Consider the following 12,588-nt stretch of genomic DNA (forward strand, 5'->3'; position numbering starts at 1 on the left):
ATCTGTGAGAGGAGCAGAGGAGGAGCAAATAAATCACCCAGGGTGGGGCGTGGAGCAGAGCCCTGCTGGTCCCTGAGCTCTCAGGGATCATTCAGTGTTTTGGTTTGAGGGAGAAGGACCAAACCTGGCCCCCTGAGACCTGGGCTGAGCCCCAGAGGAGGTTTTGGGGGTGCTGCTGCTGCCCCTTCTCGCTGGAATCCGCTCTGACACCGTTCCTGTGGGAACCCCTTGCTCTGGAGCCCTGCTCAGCCAGGGGCTCCCTCTGTGGGATCCCCCACCCCTCCCTGCAGCCCTCCAGGGCTGGAGATGGGCTGCAGGAGGGGGCTGTGAGGCTGGGGGGGCAGGGGGCTGCTGGGGGCTCCCAGAGCTCAGTGCCAGCAGGACCTGGGGCTCCAGGGCAGGCTGAAGTAACCAGAGCCAGCAGGGAGGGCTCAGCTCCCGTGGGTGACACCCCCTCCCGCCCTGGGTCACACCCTGGGTCACACCTGCCCAGGGGAGCTGCACATCTTTAGGCCTGGCTCACCTTGTGGGGGAAGAGAAACCCCAAAGCCAGAGTGAGAAACCCCTGTGCCATCAGCCCAGAGCTCGGCTCAGTCACCCAGCCTGGCTGAGCCCTCAGAGGGGCCACCCCCATCCCATCCCCAACCCCATCCCATCCCCATCCCATCCCATCCCATCCCCATCCCCATCCCATCCCCATCCCCATCCCCATACCCATCCCCATCCCCATCCCCATCCCCATCCCATCCCCATCCCATCCCCATCCCCATCCCATCCCCATCCCCATCCCCATCCCCATCCCCATCCCCATCCCATCCCATCCCATCCCCATCTCCATCCCCATCCCATCCCATCCCCATCCCATCCCCATCCCATCCCCATCCCCATCCCCATCCCCATCCCCATCCCCATCCCCATCCCCATCCCCATCCCCATCCCCATCCCCATCCCCATCCCATCCCCATCCCATCCCATCCCATCCCATCCCATCCCATCCCCATTCCATCCCCATCCCCATCCCCATCCCCATCCCATCCCATCCCATCCCCATCCCCATCCCATCCCCATCCCCATCCCATCCCATTCCCAGCCCATCCCATCCCTGCTGGCCCTGCTGTCCATGTCACCGCTGTCCGTGTCCCTGCTGTCACCCTGGCGCCGGGATGGGCACAGTGACCCTCAGAAGGGTCTGGCCCGGCAGGGACAGCAAAGCTCCTCCTGTGCCACCCCTTGCGGGGCAGGGACACCTCCCACGGGGACAGCTGCTCCTGCCTGGCTGGGGACACTTTGGGTCCTTGTCCCTGGAGCTGTGCTGGGGCCAGAGCCTGCTCCAGCCCTGGTGTCACACCCCTCACACCCTGGAGCAATGCCCCTCACCCCGAGGGGATGGGGCTCAGGGAGGGGCTGCCCGGGACAGACTAGGGACAGACCAGGGACAGACCACGGACACACCAGGGACAGAGCAGGGCGTGCTCCTCTTCCTCCGGCCAGCCCTAGAGCGTGTGCCCCGCTCTGGGGACAGCAGGGACAGCCCCACACTCGCTGCTGCCAGCACACCCTCCCCGCGGGGCTCCGTCCCTGGGCTGGGCTGGCTCTGGGCTCCCCCGGCACCCCTGAAGCCCCCGGGCTGTGTGGGGCGGGCTGGGGCTGCGCAGGGGACAGGGAGGAGATGAACCAGCACTGTCACTGTGCCCATCCCCTGCCCTGTCACTGTGTCACTGTGCCCATCTCCTGCCCTGTCACTGTGCCCATCCCCTGCCCTGTCACTGTGCCCATCCCCTGCCCTGTCACTGTGCCCACCCCCTGCCCTGTCACTGTGCCCATCTCCTGCCCTGTCACTGTGCCCCCCTCCTGCCCTGTCACTGTGCCCATCCCCTGCCCTGTCACTGTGCCCCTCTCCTGCCCTGTCACTGTGCCCATCCCCTGCCCTGTCACTGTGTCACTGTGCCCCTCTCCTGCCCTGTCACTGTGCCCATCCCCTGCCCTGTCACTGTGTCACTGTGCCCATCCCCTGCCCTGTCACTGTGCCCATCCCCTGCCCTGTCACTGTGTCACTGTGCCCATCCCCTGCCCTGTCACTGTGCCCCTCTCCTGCCCTGTCACTGTGTCACTGTGCCCATCTCCTGCCCTGTCACTGTGCCCATCCCCTGCCCTGTCACTGTGCCCATCTCCTGCTCTGTCACTGTGTCACTGTGCCCATCCCCTGCCCTGTCACTGTGCCCCTCTCCTGCCCTGTCACTGTGTCACTGTGCCCATCTCCTGCCCTGTCACTGTGTCACTGTGCCCCTCTCCTGCCCTGTCACTGTGCCCCTCTCCTGCCCTGTCACTGTGTCACTGTGCCCCTCTCCTGCCCTGTCACTGTGTCACTGTGCCCATCCCCTGCCCTGTCACTGTGCCCCTCTCCTGCCCTGTCACTGTGTCACTGTGCCCATCTCCAGCCCTGTCACTGTGCCCCTCTCCTGCCCTGTCACTGTGCCAATCCCCTGCCCTGTCACTGTGCCCATCTCCTGCCCTGTCACTGTGTCACTGTGCCCCTCTCCTGCCCTGTCACTGTGCCCATCTCCTGCCCTGTCACTGTGTCACTGTGCCCATCCCCTGCCCTGTCACTGTGTCACTGTGCCCATCTCCTGCCCTGTCACTGTGCCCATCTCCTGCCCTGTCACTGTGCCCACCTCCTGCCCTGTCACTGTGCCCATCTCCTGCCCTGTCACTGTGTCACTGTGCCCATCTCCTGCCCTGTCACTGTGCCCATCCCCTGCCCTGTCACTGTGTCACTGTGCCCATCTCCAGCCCTGTCACTGTGCCCCTCTCCTGCTCTGTCACTGTGCCACTGTGCCCATCCCCTGCCCTGTCACTGTGCCCCTCTCCTGCCCTGTCACTGTGCCCCTCTCCTGCCCTGTCACTGTGCCCATCTCCTGCCCTGTCACTGTGTCACTGTGCCCATCTCCAGCCCTGTCACTGTGCCCATCTCCAGCCCTGTCACTGTGCCCACCTCCTGCCCTGTCACTGTGCCCATCCCCTGCCCTGTCACTGTGCCCCTCTCCTGCCCTGTCACTGTGCCCATCTCCTGCCCTGTCACTGTGTCACTGTGCCCATCCCCTGCCCTGTCACTGTGCCCATCCCCTGCCCTGTCACTGTGCCCATCCCCTGCCCTGTCACTGTGCCCCTCTCCTGCCCTGTCACTGTGCCCCTCTCCTGCCCTGTCACTGTGCCCCTCTCCTGCCCTGTCACTGTGCCCATCTCCTGCCCTGTCACTGTGCCCATCCCCTGCCCTGTCACTGTGCCCATCCCCTGCCCTGTCACTGTGTCACTGTGCCCCTCTCCTGCCCTGTCACTGTGTCACTGTGCCCACCTCCTGCCCTGTCACTGTGCCCATCCCCTGCCCTGTCACTGTGTCACTGTGCCCCTCTCCTGCCCTGTCACTGTGTCACTGTGCCCCTCTCCTGCCCTGTCACTGTGCCCATCCCCTGCCCTGTCACTGTGCCCATCTCCTGCCCTGTCACAGTGCCCATCTCCTCCCAGCTCTTCCAGCCCGGCCCAGGGTCGGGCGCCCGAGGAGAGAGGAAAATCACTTGCAATGCAAATGCTGGGAAAGCAGGAACTGCCCCAGCGCAGTGTTAACTGCTGTTAATGGTTAATGCGCCGCAATTTAAGCTGCCCGGGCGCGGGGCCCGGTGCTGCTCCGCGGCGTGCGGAGGGAAGGATCGGCACCCTCGGGGGGCTCCGGGCTGCCCCGGCCCGGCTCCTCTTCCCAGCGCGGGCGGCCCTCGGTGAGTCCTGCTCCGGCACCGCTGCTGCTGGGCTGGGGGCAGCCAGCCTGCAGGAGGCTGAAGGGCGGCACAGAGGTGTGTGAGAGGAATAATTTCCATGTTTCTGGGAAGCGGAGGCGGAAAGCCTTGCTGAGCTGCTCTGTAGCCCGCACACGCTCCCAGGCTGGGAACGCGCCCGGGCAGATTTAATCCCCTGCTCGGGACCCGCGCTGGCTCGATGCGCCCGGGTGACACGGGTCTGCAAGCGGGAGAGGCGGCTGGACAAATATTGGCCATGAGCTGAAGGTCTTTTCTGCCCTGAGCCGGGTTTTCTGCGGGCTTTTGGTTCAGGGAGCCGAGAGCCCTTAATGGAAGCGCTCAGAAATGCAAACGCGTCTGGCTCGGGTACCTGCGGCTGGCAAGGAAAGTCAATCAGGCTGCGAGCAGGGAAGGTTGGTCCGAATCCAACTGGTTTTCCTCCATCCCTGCCCTGGCCCGGAGCTTTTCTGATGTGTGATGGGGTTTACACAGGGCAGCGTGGGGGCCGGGGGTGAGGTGGGGGACCCAGCAGTCCTGTGGTGGGATCTGCCCAAAGCCCTTCCCAAGGCAGGAGGATTTGCAGCTTGGCTGGTTTGCATTATTCAGATCTTCAGAGATGCCCTCAGGCCATCAGTCATGGGACAGTGCTTCCAGGTGGGGATCCCAGCTCCGGCTGCCCCCGCGCCTCGGGAGCCGGGAAAACTGAGCTCAGAGCCTGGAGGGGCTGCGGGGCCAGCACCAGAGCAGAGCTCTGTGCTTGGGGCGTCCCCTGGGCTGCTTCTGCTCTGGGCCAGGATTTCTTCGTCCAAGGATCACTCTGTGCAGACCACTGTGTCTTTGCCCCTCTTAATGAAGGAGTGGAAAAGGAATGAAGCAAAAGGCAGGAAAAGAAAGGGCTCTCTCTGCTCCAGAGCCAGGCTGGGAGAGCTGGGGCTGCTCAGGATGGAGAGGGGGACCCTGGAGCCCCTTCCAGTGCCTCAAGGGGCTCCCAGTGAGAAGTGTGACGGGTGGCACAGCCCTCAGAGGTGCAGCTGGGTGTCAGTCACATCCCAGACACTGCCCAACATCGATCCTGGGGAAGGATTTATTCCTGCATTTGGGGTTTTAAAGGAACTTTGGTCCGAGCAGGGTGACAAAGTGTGTAATTTCACCTCCCTGGAGGAACCTGGAGTGCCACCACAGACACAGCTCTGTGTGTGCTCACAGATGGAGCCACTGACTGTGACAGGGCTGAGGGTGACTTTTATGACAGTTTCAATGACTTTTACAAGGGTTTTGTGGCAGTGGATAAAGCAGAGCTGGAAAAAGGCCTGGCCTGTTTAGCAGTGGGAGAGCAGAGATGTTTTCCCTCCAGCCACACTTGGTGGGACTGGCAGGACAAACAGGATCCTCTGTACCCTGGGGGCAGAGGGCAGGAGCCTTGTCACCTGTGTCCCCCTGTGCAGCCTCTCTCAGGTGCCATGGGCACAGCCAGGCTCACAGGGGGGTCTGTCCCTTGTCCTTTGCAGTGTCTCTCAGGTGCTGTGGGCACAGCCAGGCTCACAGGGGTGGTCTGTCCCTTGTCCTTTGCAGCCTCTCTCAGGTGCTGTGGGCACAGCCAGGCTCACAGGGGTGGTCTGTCCCTTGTCCTTTGCAGTGTCTCTCAGGTGCTGTGGGCACAGCCAGGCTCACAGGGGTGGTCTGTCCCTTGTCCTTTGCAGTGTCTCTCAGGTGCTGTGGGCACAGCCAGGCTCACAGGGGGGTCTGTCCCTTGTCCTTTGCAGCCTCTCTCAGGTGCCATGGGCACAGCCAGGCTCACAGGGGGGTCTGTCCCTTGTCCTTTGCAGTGTCTCTCAGGTGCCATGAGCACAGCCAGGCTCACAGGGGTGGTCTGTCCCTTGTCCTTTGCAGTGTCTCTCAGGTGCCATGAGCACAGCCAGGCTCACAGGGGTGGTTTGTCCCTTGTCCTTTGCAGTGTCTCTCAGGTGCTGTGGGCACAGCCAGGCTCACAGGGGTGGTTTGTCCCTTGTCCTTTGCAGCCTCTCTCAGGTGCCATGGGCACAGCCAGGCTCACAGGGGTGTCTGTCCCTTTCCACTGTGCAGCCATGAGCACAGCCAGGCTCACAGGGGTGGTTTGTCCCTTGTCCTCTGCAGTGTCTCTCAGGTGCCATGAGCACAGCCAGGCTCACAGGAGGGTCTGTCCCTTGTCCTCTGCAGTGTCTCTCAGGTGCCATGGGCACAGCCAGGCTCACAGGGGTGGTTTGTCCCTTGTCCTCTGCAGTGTCTCTCAGGTGCCATGAGCACAGCCAGGCTCACAGGGGGGTCTGTCCCTTGTCCTTTGCAGTGTCTCTCAGGTGCCGTGGGCACAGCCAGGCTCACAGGGGTGTCTGTCCCTTTCCACTGTGCAGCCATGAGCACAGCCAGGCTCACAGGGGTGTCTGTCCCTTCTCCTCCCTGCACAGAGCCGAGTCAGGCGGGGGCTGAGCCCGGGGGCGCCATGTACGAGCTCAACGAGAGCAGCTTCGACCCCATCACCTTTGTGCTGACGGGCATCCCGGGCATGGAGGAGTCCCACATCTGGATCTCGGTGCCCTTCTGCCTGATGTACCTCACCGCCGTGCTCGGCAACCTGCTGCTGCTCTTCCTGATCGCCACGGACCGCAGCCTGCACGAGCCCATGTACCTGTTCCTGGCCATGCTGGCCCTCTCGGACCTGCTGCTGTCCACCGCCACTGTGCCCAAGATGCTGGCCATCTTCTGGTTCGGCGCCAGGGAGATCTCCTTCGACGCCTGCATCGCCCAGATGTTCTTCACCCACTTCAGCTTCATCGTGGAGTCCTCGGTGCTGCTGGCCATGGCCTTCGACCGCTACGTGGCCGTGTGCGCCCCGCTGCGCTACGGGGCGCTGCTGACGCCCTCGGCCATCGCCAAGGCGGCGGCGGCCGCCGTGGCCCGCGGGCTGTGCATCATGTGCCCGCCCGTGTTCCTGCTGAAGCGCCTGCCCTACTGCGGGCACAACGTCATGCCCCACACCTACTGCGAGCACATGGGCATCGCGCGCCTGGCCTGCGCCGACATCCGCGCCAACGTCTGGTACGGGCTGACCACGGCGCTGCTCTCCTCGGGGCTGGACGTGGTGCTCATCGCCGCCTCCTACGCGCTCATCCTCCGCGCCGTCTTCCGCCTGCCCACGCCGCGGGCGCGCCTCAAAACCCTGGGCACCTGCGGCTCCCACCTCTGCGTCATCCTCATGTTCTACGTGCCCGCCTTCTTCTCCTTCCTGACGCACCGCTTCGGCCGCCAGGTGCCCGGGCGGGTGCACATCCTGCTGGCCAACCTCTACGTGGTGGTGCCGCCCATGCTCAACCCCATCGTCTACGGGGTGAGGACGCGGCAGATCCGCGAGCGCGTCGCCCGCCTGCTCTGCCCCGGCTGGGGCGGCGGCTGCTGAGCCGGGAGGGCTCCGGGAGGGCTCCGGGAGGGCTCCGGGATGGAGAGCAGCCCCGAGGCCGCGGCACTGCCGGCCCGGAGGAGCCAGGCGTGCCCAAGGGCTTCCAGGGAGGCTGGAGGGGGTGGCATTTCTGGAGACACGGGCTTGGCTCATCAGCACCGCCACTGCTGCTGGTTTCTCCCGGAGCTGCTTCCCCTGAATTTCCTTCACTGGCACAGACTGGGCAGGTTCAGCTGAGAAGCATCCAGGCACTCAGACCCGCTGACTCACTGTCACCTGCTACAGCTGGTTGTGTTTGCTGTCCTACAGCTTCATTTCTGCCTGTCCTTCACCTTTCCAACAGAGCCCAGACTGTGGACACCTTGTGGGTTGCCAGACTGAAGCACGGCACACCGAGCTGGACGGGCCCCACAGTGCTCACATGGCACAGGGGGGGTTCATCCTCCTGCCCTCATTGCTGAGGGACCCTGGCACTTCCTGCTGCTGAAGGTGTTTCCCTGCTGAAGTGCCCCGAGAGCTTGGGAAAGGCTTTATTGTCCCGTGTTTGGGAGAAACAGTTCCCTTAAACCGTGACTCCCAAATGCAACTCAAACCTTCAGAGTGGTGTGTAAAGGGACAGAGGTTTCCTGCACCCACCACGTCCCACAGGGATGCTTTCTGTCTTGGCAGGACAGCTCTGCCTCATCCAGGCAGTGACCAGGGAGTGCTGGCTGTGGCGCTTAGGGAGCCCCTCCTGGGGCTCCACAGCTCTCACAGCAATGCAGGAGAGGGATGGTCTGACCCTGTGTCACCTGTGTCACCCACAAAGGGCCTGGTGGGCTCCTGGTGTCACTCCTGAGATGGAGCAGATCAGCCACTTCTGCAGAACGTCCCTTTGCCCCGACTGGGGGCAGCCAGCACTGGCAGTCCCACAGCCTGGCGGGGCTGCAGAGCCCTGTCAGACCTGCCCAGGTGGGGAAAGCACTGCTGTACACCTGGAAGGGCTGCAGAGCCCTGTGAGACCTGCCCAGGTGAGGAAAGCACTGCTGCACACCTGGCAGAGCCCTGTCACACCTGCCCAGGTGAGGAAAGCACTGCTGCACACCTGGCAGAGCCCTGTCAGAGCTGCCCAGGTGAGGAAAGCACTGCTGCACACCTGGCAGAGCCCTCTCACACCTGCCCAGGTGGGGAAAGCACTGCTGCACACCTGGCAGAGCCCTCTCACACCTGCCCAAGTGAGGAAAGCACTGCTGCACACCTGGCAGAGCCCTGTCAGAGCTGCCCAGGTGAGGAAAGCACTGCTGCACACCTGGCAGAGCCCTCTCACACCTGCCCAGGTGGGGAAAGCACTGCTGCACACCTGGCAGAGCCCTCTCACACCTGCCCAAGTGAGGAAAGCACTGCTGCACACCTGGCAGAACCCTGTCACACCTGCCCAGGTGGGGAAAGCACTGCTGCACACCTGGCAGAGCCCTGTCAGAACTGCCCAGGTGGGGAAAGCACTGCTGCACACCTGGGAGAGCCCTCTCACACCTGCCCAGGTGAGGAAAGCGCTGCTGCACCCTCGGAGGTGCCTGGTTTGGAGGGGTGGTGACCTGGGAATGGCTCTGCCAGGACCTGGGCTCTGTGAAATGCTGTGCCCTGCACCTGGGCCCTCCTGGCTGGGGCTGATCCAACCCCGTGTCCTGGGGGGGCAGGAGCCCTGGGCACACCAGGTGTGTTCAGACCTGGATGACACAGGAGCTGAGATAACCCAACAGCAAACTCTGCTCCAGCCACACCAGTGATGCTGCCACAGCTTCAAAAGAAAAGGGAGAGAGGTGGATTCATGGTTTCAGATCAAAACCCCCCAAAAGTTTTTCACTTCTGCAACACGTTTTTTGCTTTCTTTGTTTTATTTTCCTCTGATTTGATCAAAGGTGGCACCCTGTGATGGGCACAGGGGAAATGAAAGTCTGTTCATTAAAGGCTGTTTGTCTAGCAGCAGAGATAACGGGGCTGGGACAAAAGCTGCTGCTGTTGCTGGGGTTTTAATGTCCTCAGAACCTTCGTGTTTGTGTTGGCTTTCTTAGCAAAAAGGGAAAAAAAGGAGTGTTTGCACAGAGCAGCCACGTGATTTTTGGTAGGAGATGGAGCTGTGAGGAGGGAAATGTGTCAGGAGAGCAGGTTGCTGTGGGCAGCTCTAAGAGCAGTCGAGCTGCCCCCGGGATTTGTCAATTCCTGGGGCTGGAGCAGCCTGGGGCAGTGGGAGGTGTCCCTGCCACGGCAGGGCTGGGATGGGATTTAAGGTCCTTTCCAGCCCAAAGGCTCTGTGCCCCATGGCTCTGTGGATCTGTCTGCTCCTGGGTGTCCCAGGGTGGTGTTACACCAAGGAGGAGGCAGGATGGTGTTACACCATGGAGCAGGCAGGACGGTGTTACACCATGGAGCAGGCAGGATGGTGTTACACCAAGGAGCAGGATGGTGTTACACCATGGAGCAGGCAGGATGGTGTTACACCAAGGAGCAGGCAGGATGGTGTTACACCATGGAGCAGGATGGTGTTACACCATGGAGCAGGATGGTGTTACACCAAGGAGCAGGATGGTGTTACACCAAGGAGCAGGCAGGATGGTGTTACACCATGGAGCAGGATGGTGTTACACCAAGGAGCAGGATGGTGTTACACCAAGGAGCAGGCAGGATGGTGTTACACCATGGAGGAGGAGGCAGGATGGTGTTACACCAAGGAGCAGGCAGGATGGTGTTACACCAAGGAGCAGGATGGTGTTACACCATGGAGCAGGCAGGACGGTGTTACACCATGGAGGAGGAGGCAGGATGGTGTTACACCAAGGAGCAGGCAGGATGGTGTTACACCAAGGAGCAGGATGGTGTTACACCATGGAGCAGGATGGTGTTACACCATGGAGCAGGCAGGATGGTGTTACACCAAGGAGGAGGCAGGATGGTGTTACACCAAGGAGCAGGCAGGATGGTGTTACACCATGGAGCAGGCAGGACGGTGTTACACCAAGGAGCAGGCAGGATGGTGTTACACCAAGGAGCAGGACGGTGTTACACCATGGAGCAGGCAGGATGGTGTTACACCATGGAGGAGGCAGGATGGTGTTACACCAAGGAGCAGGCAGGATGGTGTTACACCATGGAGCAGGCAGGATGGTGTTACACCAAGGAGCAGGCAGGATGGTGTTACACCAAGGAGCAGGCAGGATGGTGTTACACCATGGAGCAGGCAGGATGGTGTTACACCAAGGAGCAGGACGGTGTTACACCAAGGAGCAGGCAGGATGGTGTTACACCATGGAGCAGGCAGGATGGTGTTACACCAAGGAGCAGGCAGGACGGTGTTACACCAAGGAGGAGGCAGGATGGTGTTACACCATGGAGCAGGATGGTGTTACACCAAGGAGCAGGATGGTGTTACACCAAGGAGCAGGATGGTGTTACACCAAGGAGCAGGCAGGATGGTGTTACACCATGGAGCAGGCAGGATGGTGTTACACCATGGAGCAGGATGGTGTTACACCAAGGAGCAGGCAGGACGGTGTTACACCAAGGAGCAGGATGGTGTTACACCAAGGAGCAGGCAGGATGGTGTTACACCATGGAGGAGGCAGGATGGTGTTACACCAAGGAGGAGGCAGGATGGTGTTACACCAAGGAGCAGGATGGTGTTACACCAAGGAGCAGGCAGGATGGTGTTACACCATGGAGCAGGATGGTGTTACACCAAGGAGCAGGATGGTGTTACACCATGGAGCAGGCAGGATGGTGTTACACCAAGGAGGAGGCAGGATGGTGTTACACCGTGGAGCAGGATGGTGTTACACCAAGGAGCAGGCAGACCTGAGTCTGAACTCCCTGCCTTGCTCCCTGGCTGGAGGGGGGCCAGGTCAGGAGGACCTGCCCAGGAAATGTCCCCAGGTGAATGAATCACCAGCTGGGCCATTCCTGGCCAGGGGCCCGTGCCTAATGGGGCATTAGCCAGCCAAGCAGGGAGATTTATATTTCAAGGTGGTTAAAATGTCAGCTTAATAACTCACACGGGGTGGGAAAACACTGCTCCTTCCCTTCATTTTTTTTTCCCCCCAAATCTGGAGACAGCCATTGTGTTTCTAGCTCGGGTCATGGCTCTTGTGAGTGTGTTTGGATGACAGGGACAGGGACAGGGCTGGGGTGTGCCCTGTCCCCCCCAGCTCTGTGCCTGCTCACAGACAGTGGTGCTGGGTTCCTCACCCAGGGCAGAGCTCCCTGCTCTGAGCTCTCCTCCCTCAGCCCTGCCTGGCAAAGGGCAGCAGGGGCTCCTGGCAGGGATGGGTGGGCAGGGGCAGGGTCCCCCTCAGTGCCAGGGAGCGCTGGGGGCGTGGAGCCCACCTGGGAAGGGTGAGGAACCCGCTGGGAGCTCCTGGGTCAGGATGCCCCTGGATCCTGGAGGTGTTCCAGGCCAGGCTGGATGGAGCTTGGAGCAGCCTGCTCCGGTGGAAGGGGGAGAACCAGGATGACTCCATCATTCTGTGCAATGTTAATTTAATAAAATCCCATGGGAATAAATCACACGGGCTCCATTTTCTTCACGGTGGAAAAAGCCTCTCCTTTATTCACGGAACTGGTTTTTATATAATTTTTACAGACCTCGTGTGTGACCCCAGTTGGTCAGGAGCTTTCTTGCCAATTCCTTTATTGGTTAATAACAAGTTGTTACCCTCTATTGATTGGCCACTCAAACCCCGGGGTGCAGCTGCAGGGACAGCTGTTTGTAAAAGAGAGTTTCCATTTTTCCATCTGAGGGTGCAAAAACAGTTTACACAAGTGCTGGTTGTTTTTCACCCAGGAGCAGATTGTTGTGCTAACGAACTGCTCACGCCAGGGCTGCTTTCACATGGGAACGTGCAAAGGGCTGGCTTCGACAGGGCCAGCCACTGATTCCAGGAGAGCAGGCTTGGTTTTATGGAGCCTTTCTTTGTGGTTTTTCTACCTTACTACATCAAAATCCCACTTCACAGGAGGCAGATGATAAACAGCACCACCTCCTTGCTGAAATGAGATGGTAGCTCAGCCTTCGGGGCAAGTTTTGGGTGAGTTTTGATCTCATGGGTTGGAGATTCCTGCTGGTCCCACAGGTCCCTGACAGCTCCCTGAAGGGTGCTGGCAGTCAGGGAGCTCTGACTGCAATTCCCTGCCCAGGGTCTCTGCAGGCTTCTGGGGGCTCCAGTTCTACTGGTCCAAAAAATCAGCAATGGGGACAAAAACCACCCGAGAGGTTTTTAGCAGGGATGTCTGCTGACCTCCAGCTCAGAGCTCTCAGTTTCCTCTCCACCGTGGTTCCCAAAAAGCTAAAACTGTTCTGGGTGTAAAGCCCCTCCAGGCTGGGGCAGAGCAGGGGCAGAA

At 60.9% G+C, this 12,588-nt stretch overlaps 1 protein-coding gene across 1 annotated transcript; it reads left to right on the forward strand.

The window, feature by feature from the left end:
- Positions 1 to 3,697: 3,697 nt before the first annotated feature.
- On the forward strand, positions 3,698 to 7,218 carry LOC311166382 (olfactory receptor 52B2-like; the record flags this gene model as incomplete). The annotated part of the gene is made up of 2 exons (XM_084226327.1): positions 3,698 to 3,770; positions 6,230 to 7,218. The coding sequence occupies exon 2, from the start codon at positions 6,265 to 6,267 to the stop codon at positions 7,216 to 7,218; it is 954 nt and encodes a 317-aa protein (XP_084082453.1). The 5' UTR covers positions 3,698 to 3,770; positions 6,230 to 6,264.
- Between the last annotated feature and the right edge of the window lie 5,370 nt (positions 7,219 to 12,588).

This window comes from Fringilla coelebs, assembly GCF_963513975.1.
Source record: "Fringilla coelebs genome assembly, chromosome: 2".
In the NCBI taxonomy this organism is placed as follows: domain Eukaryota; kingdom Metazoa; phylum Chordata; class Aves; order Passeriformes; family Fringillidae; genus Fringilla; species Fringilla coelebs.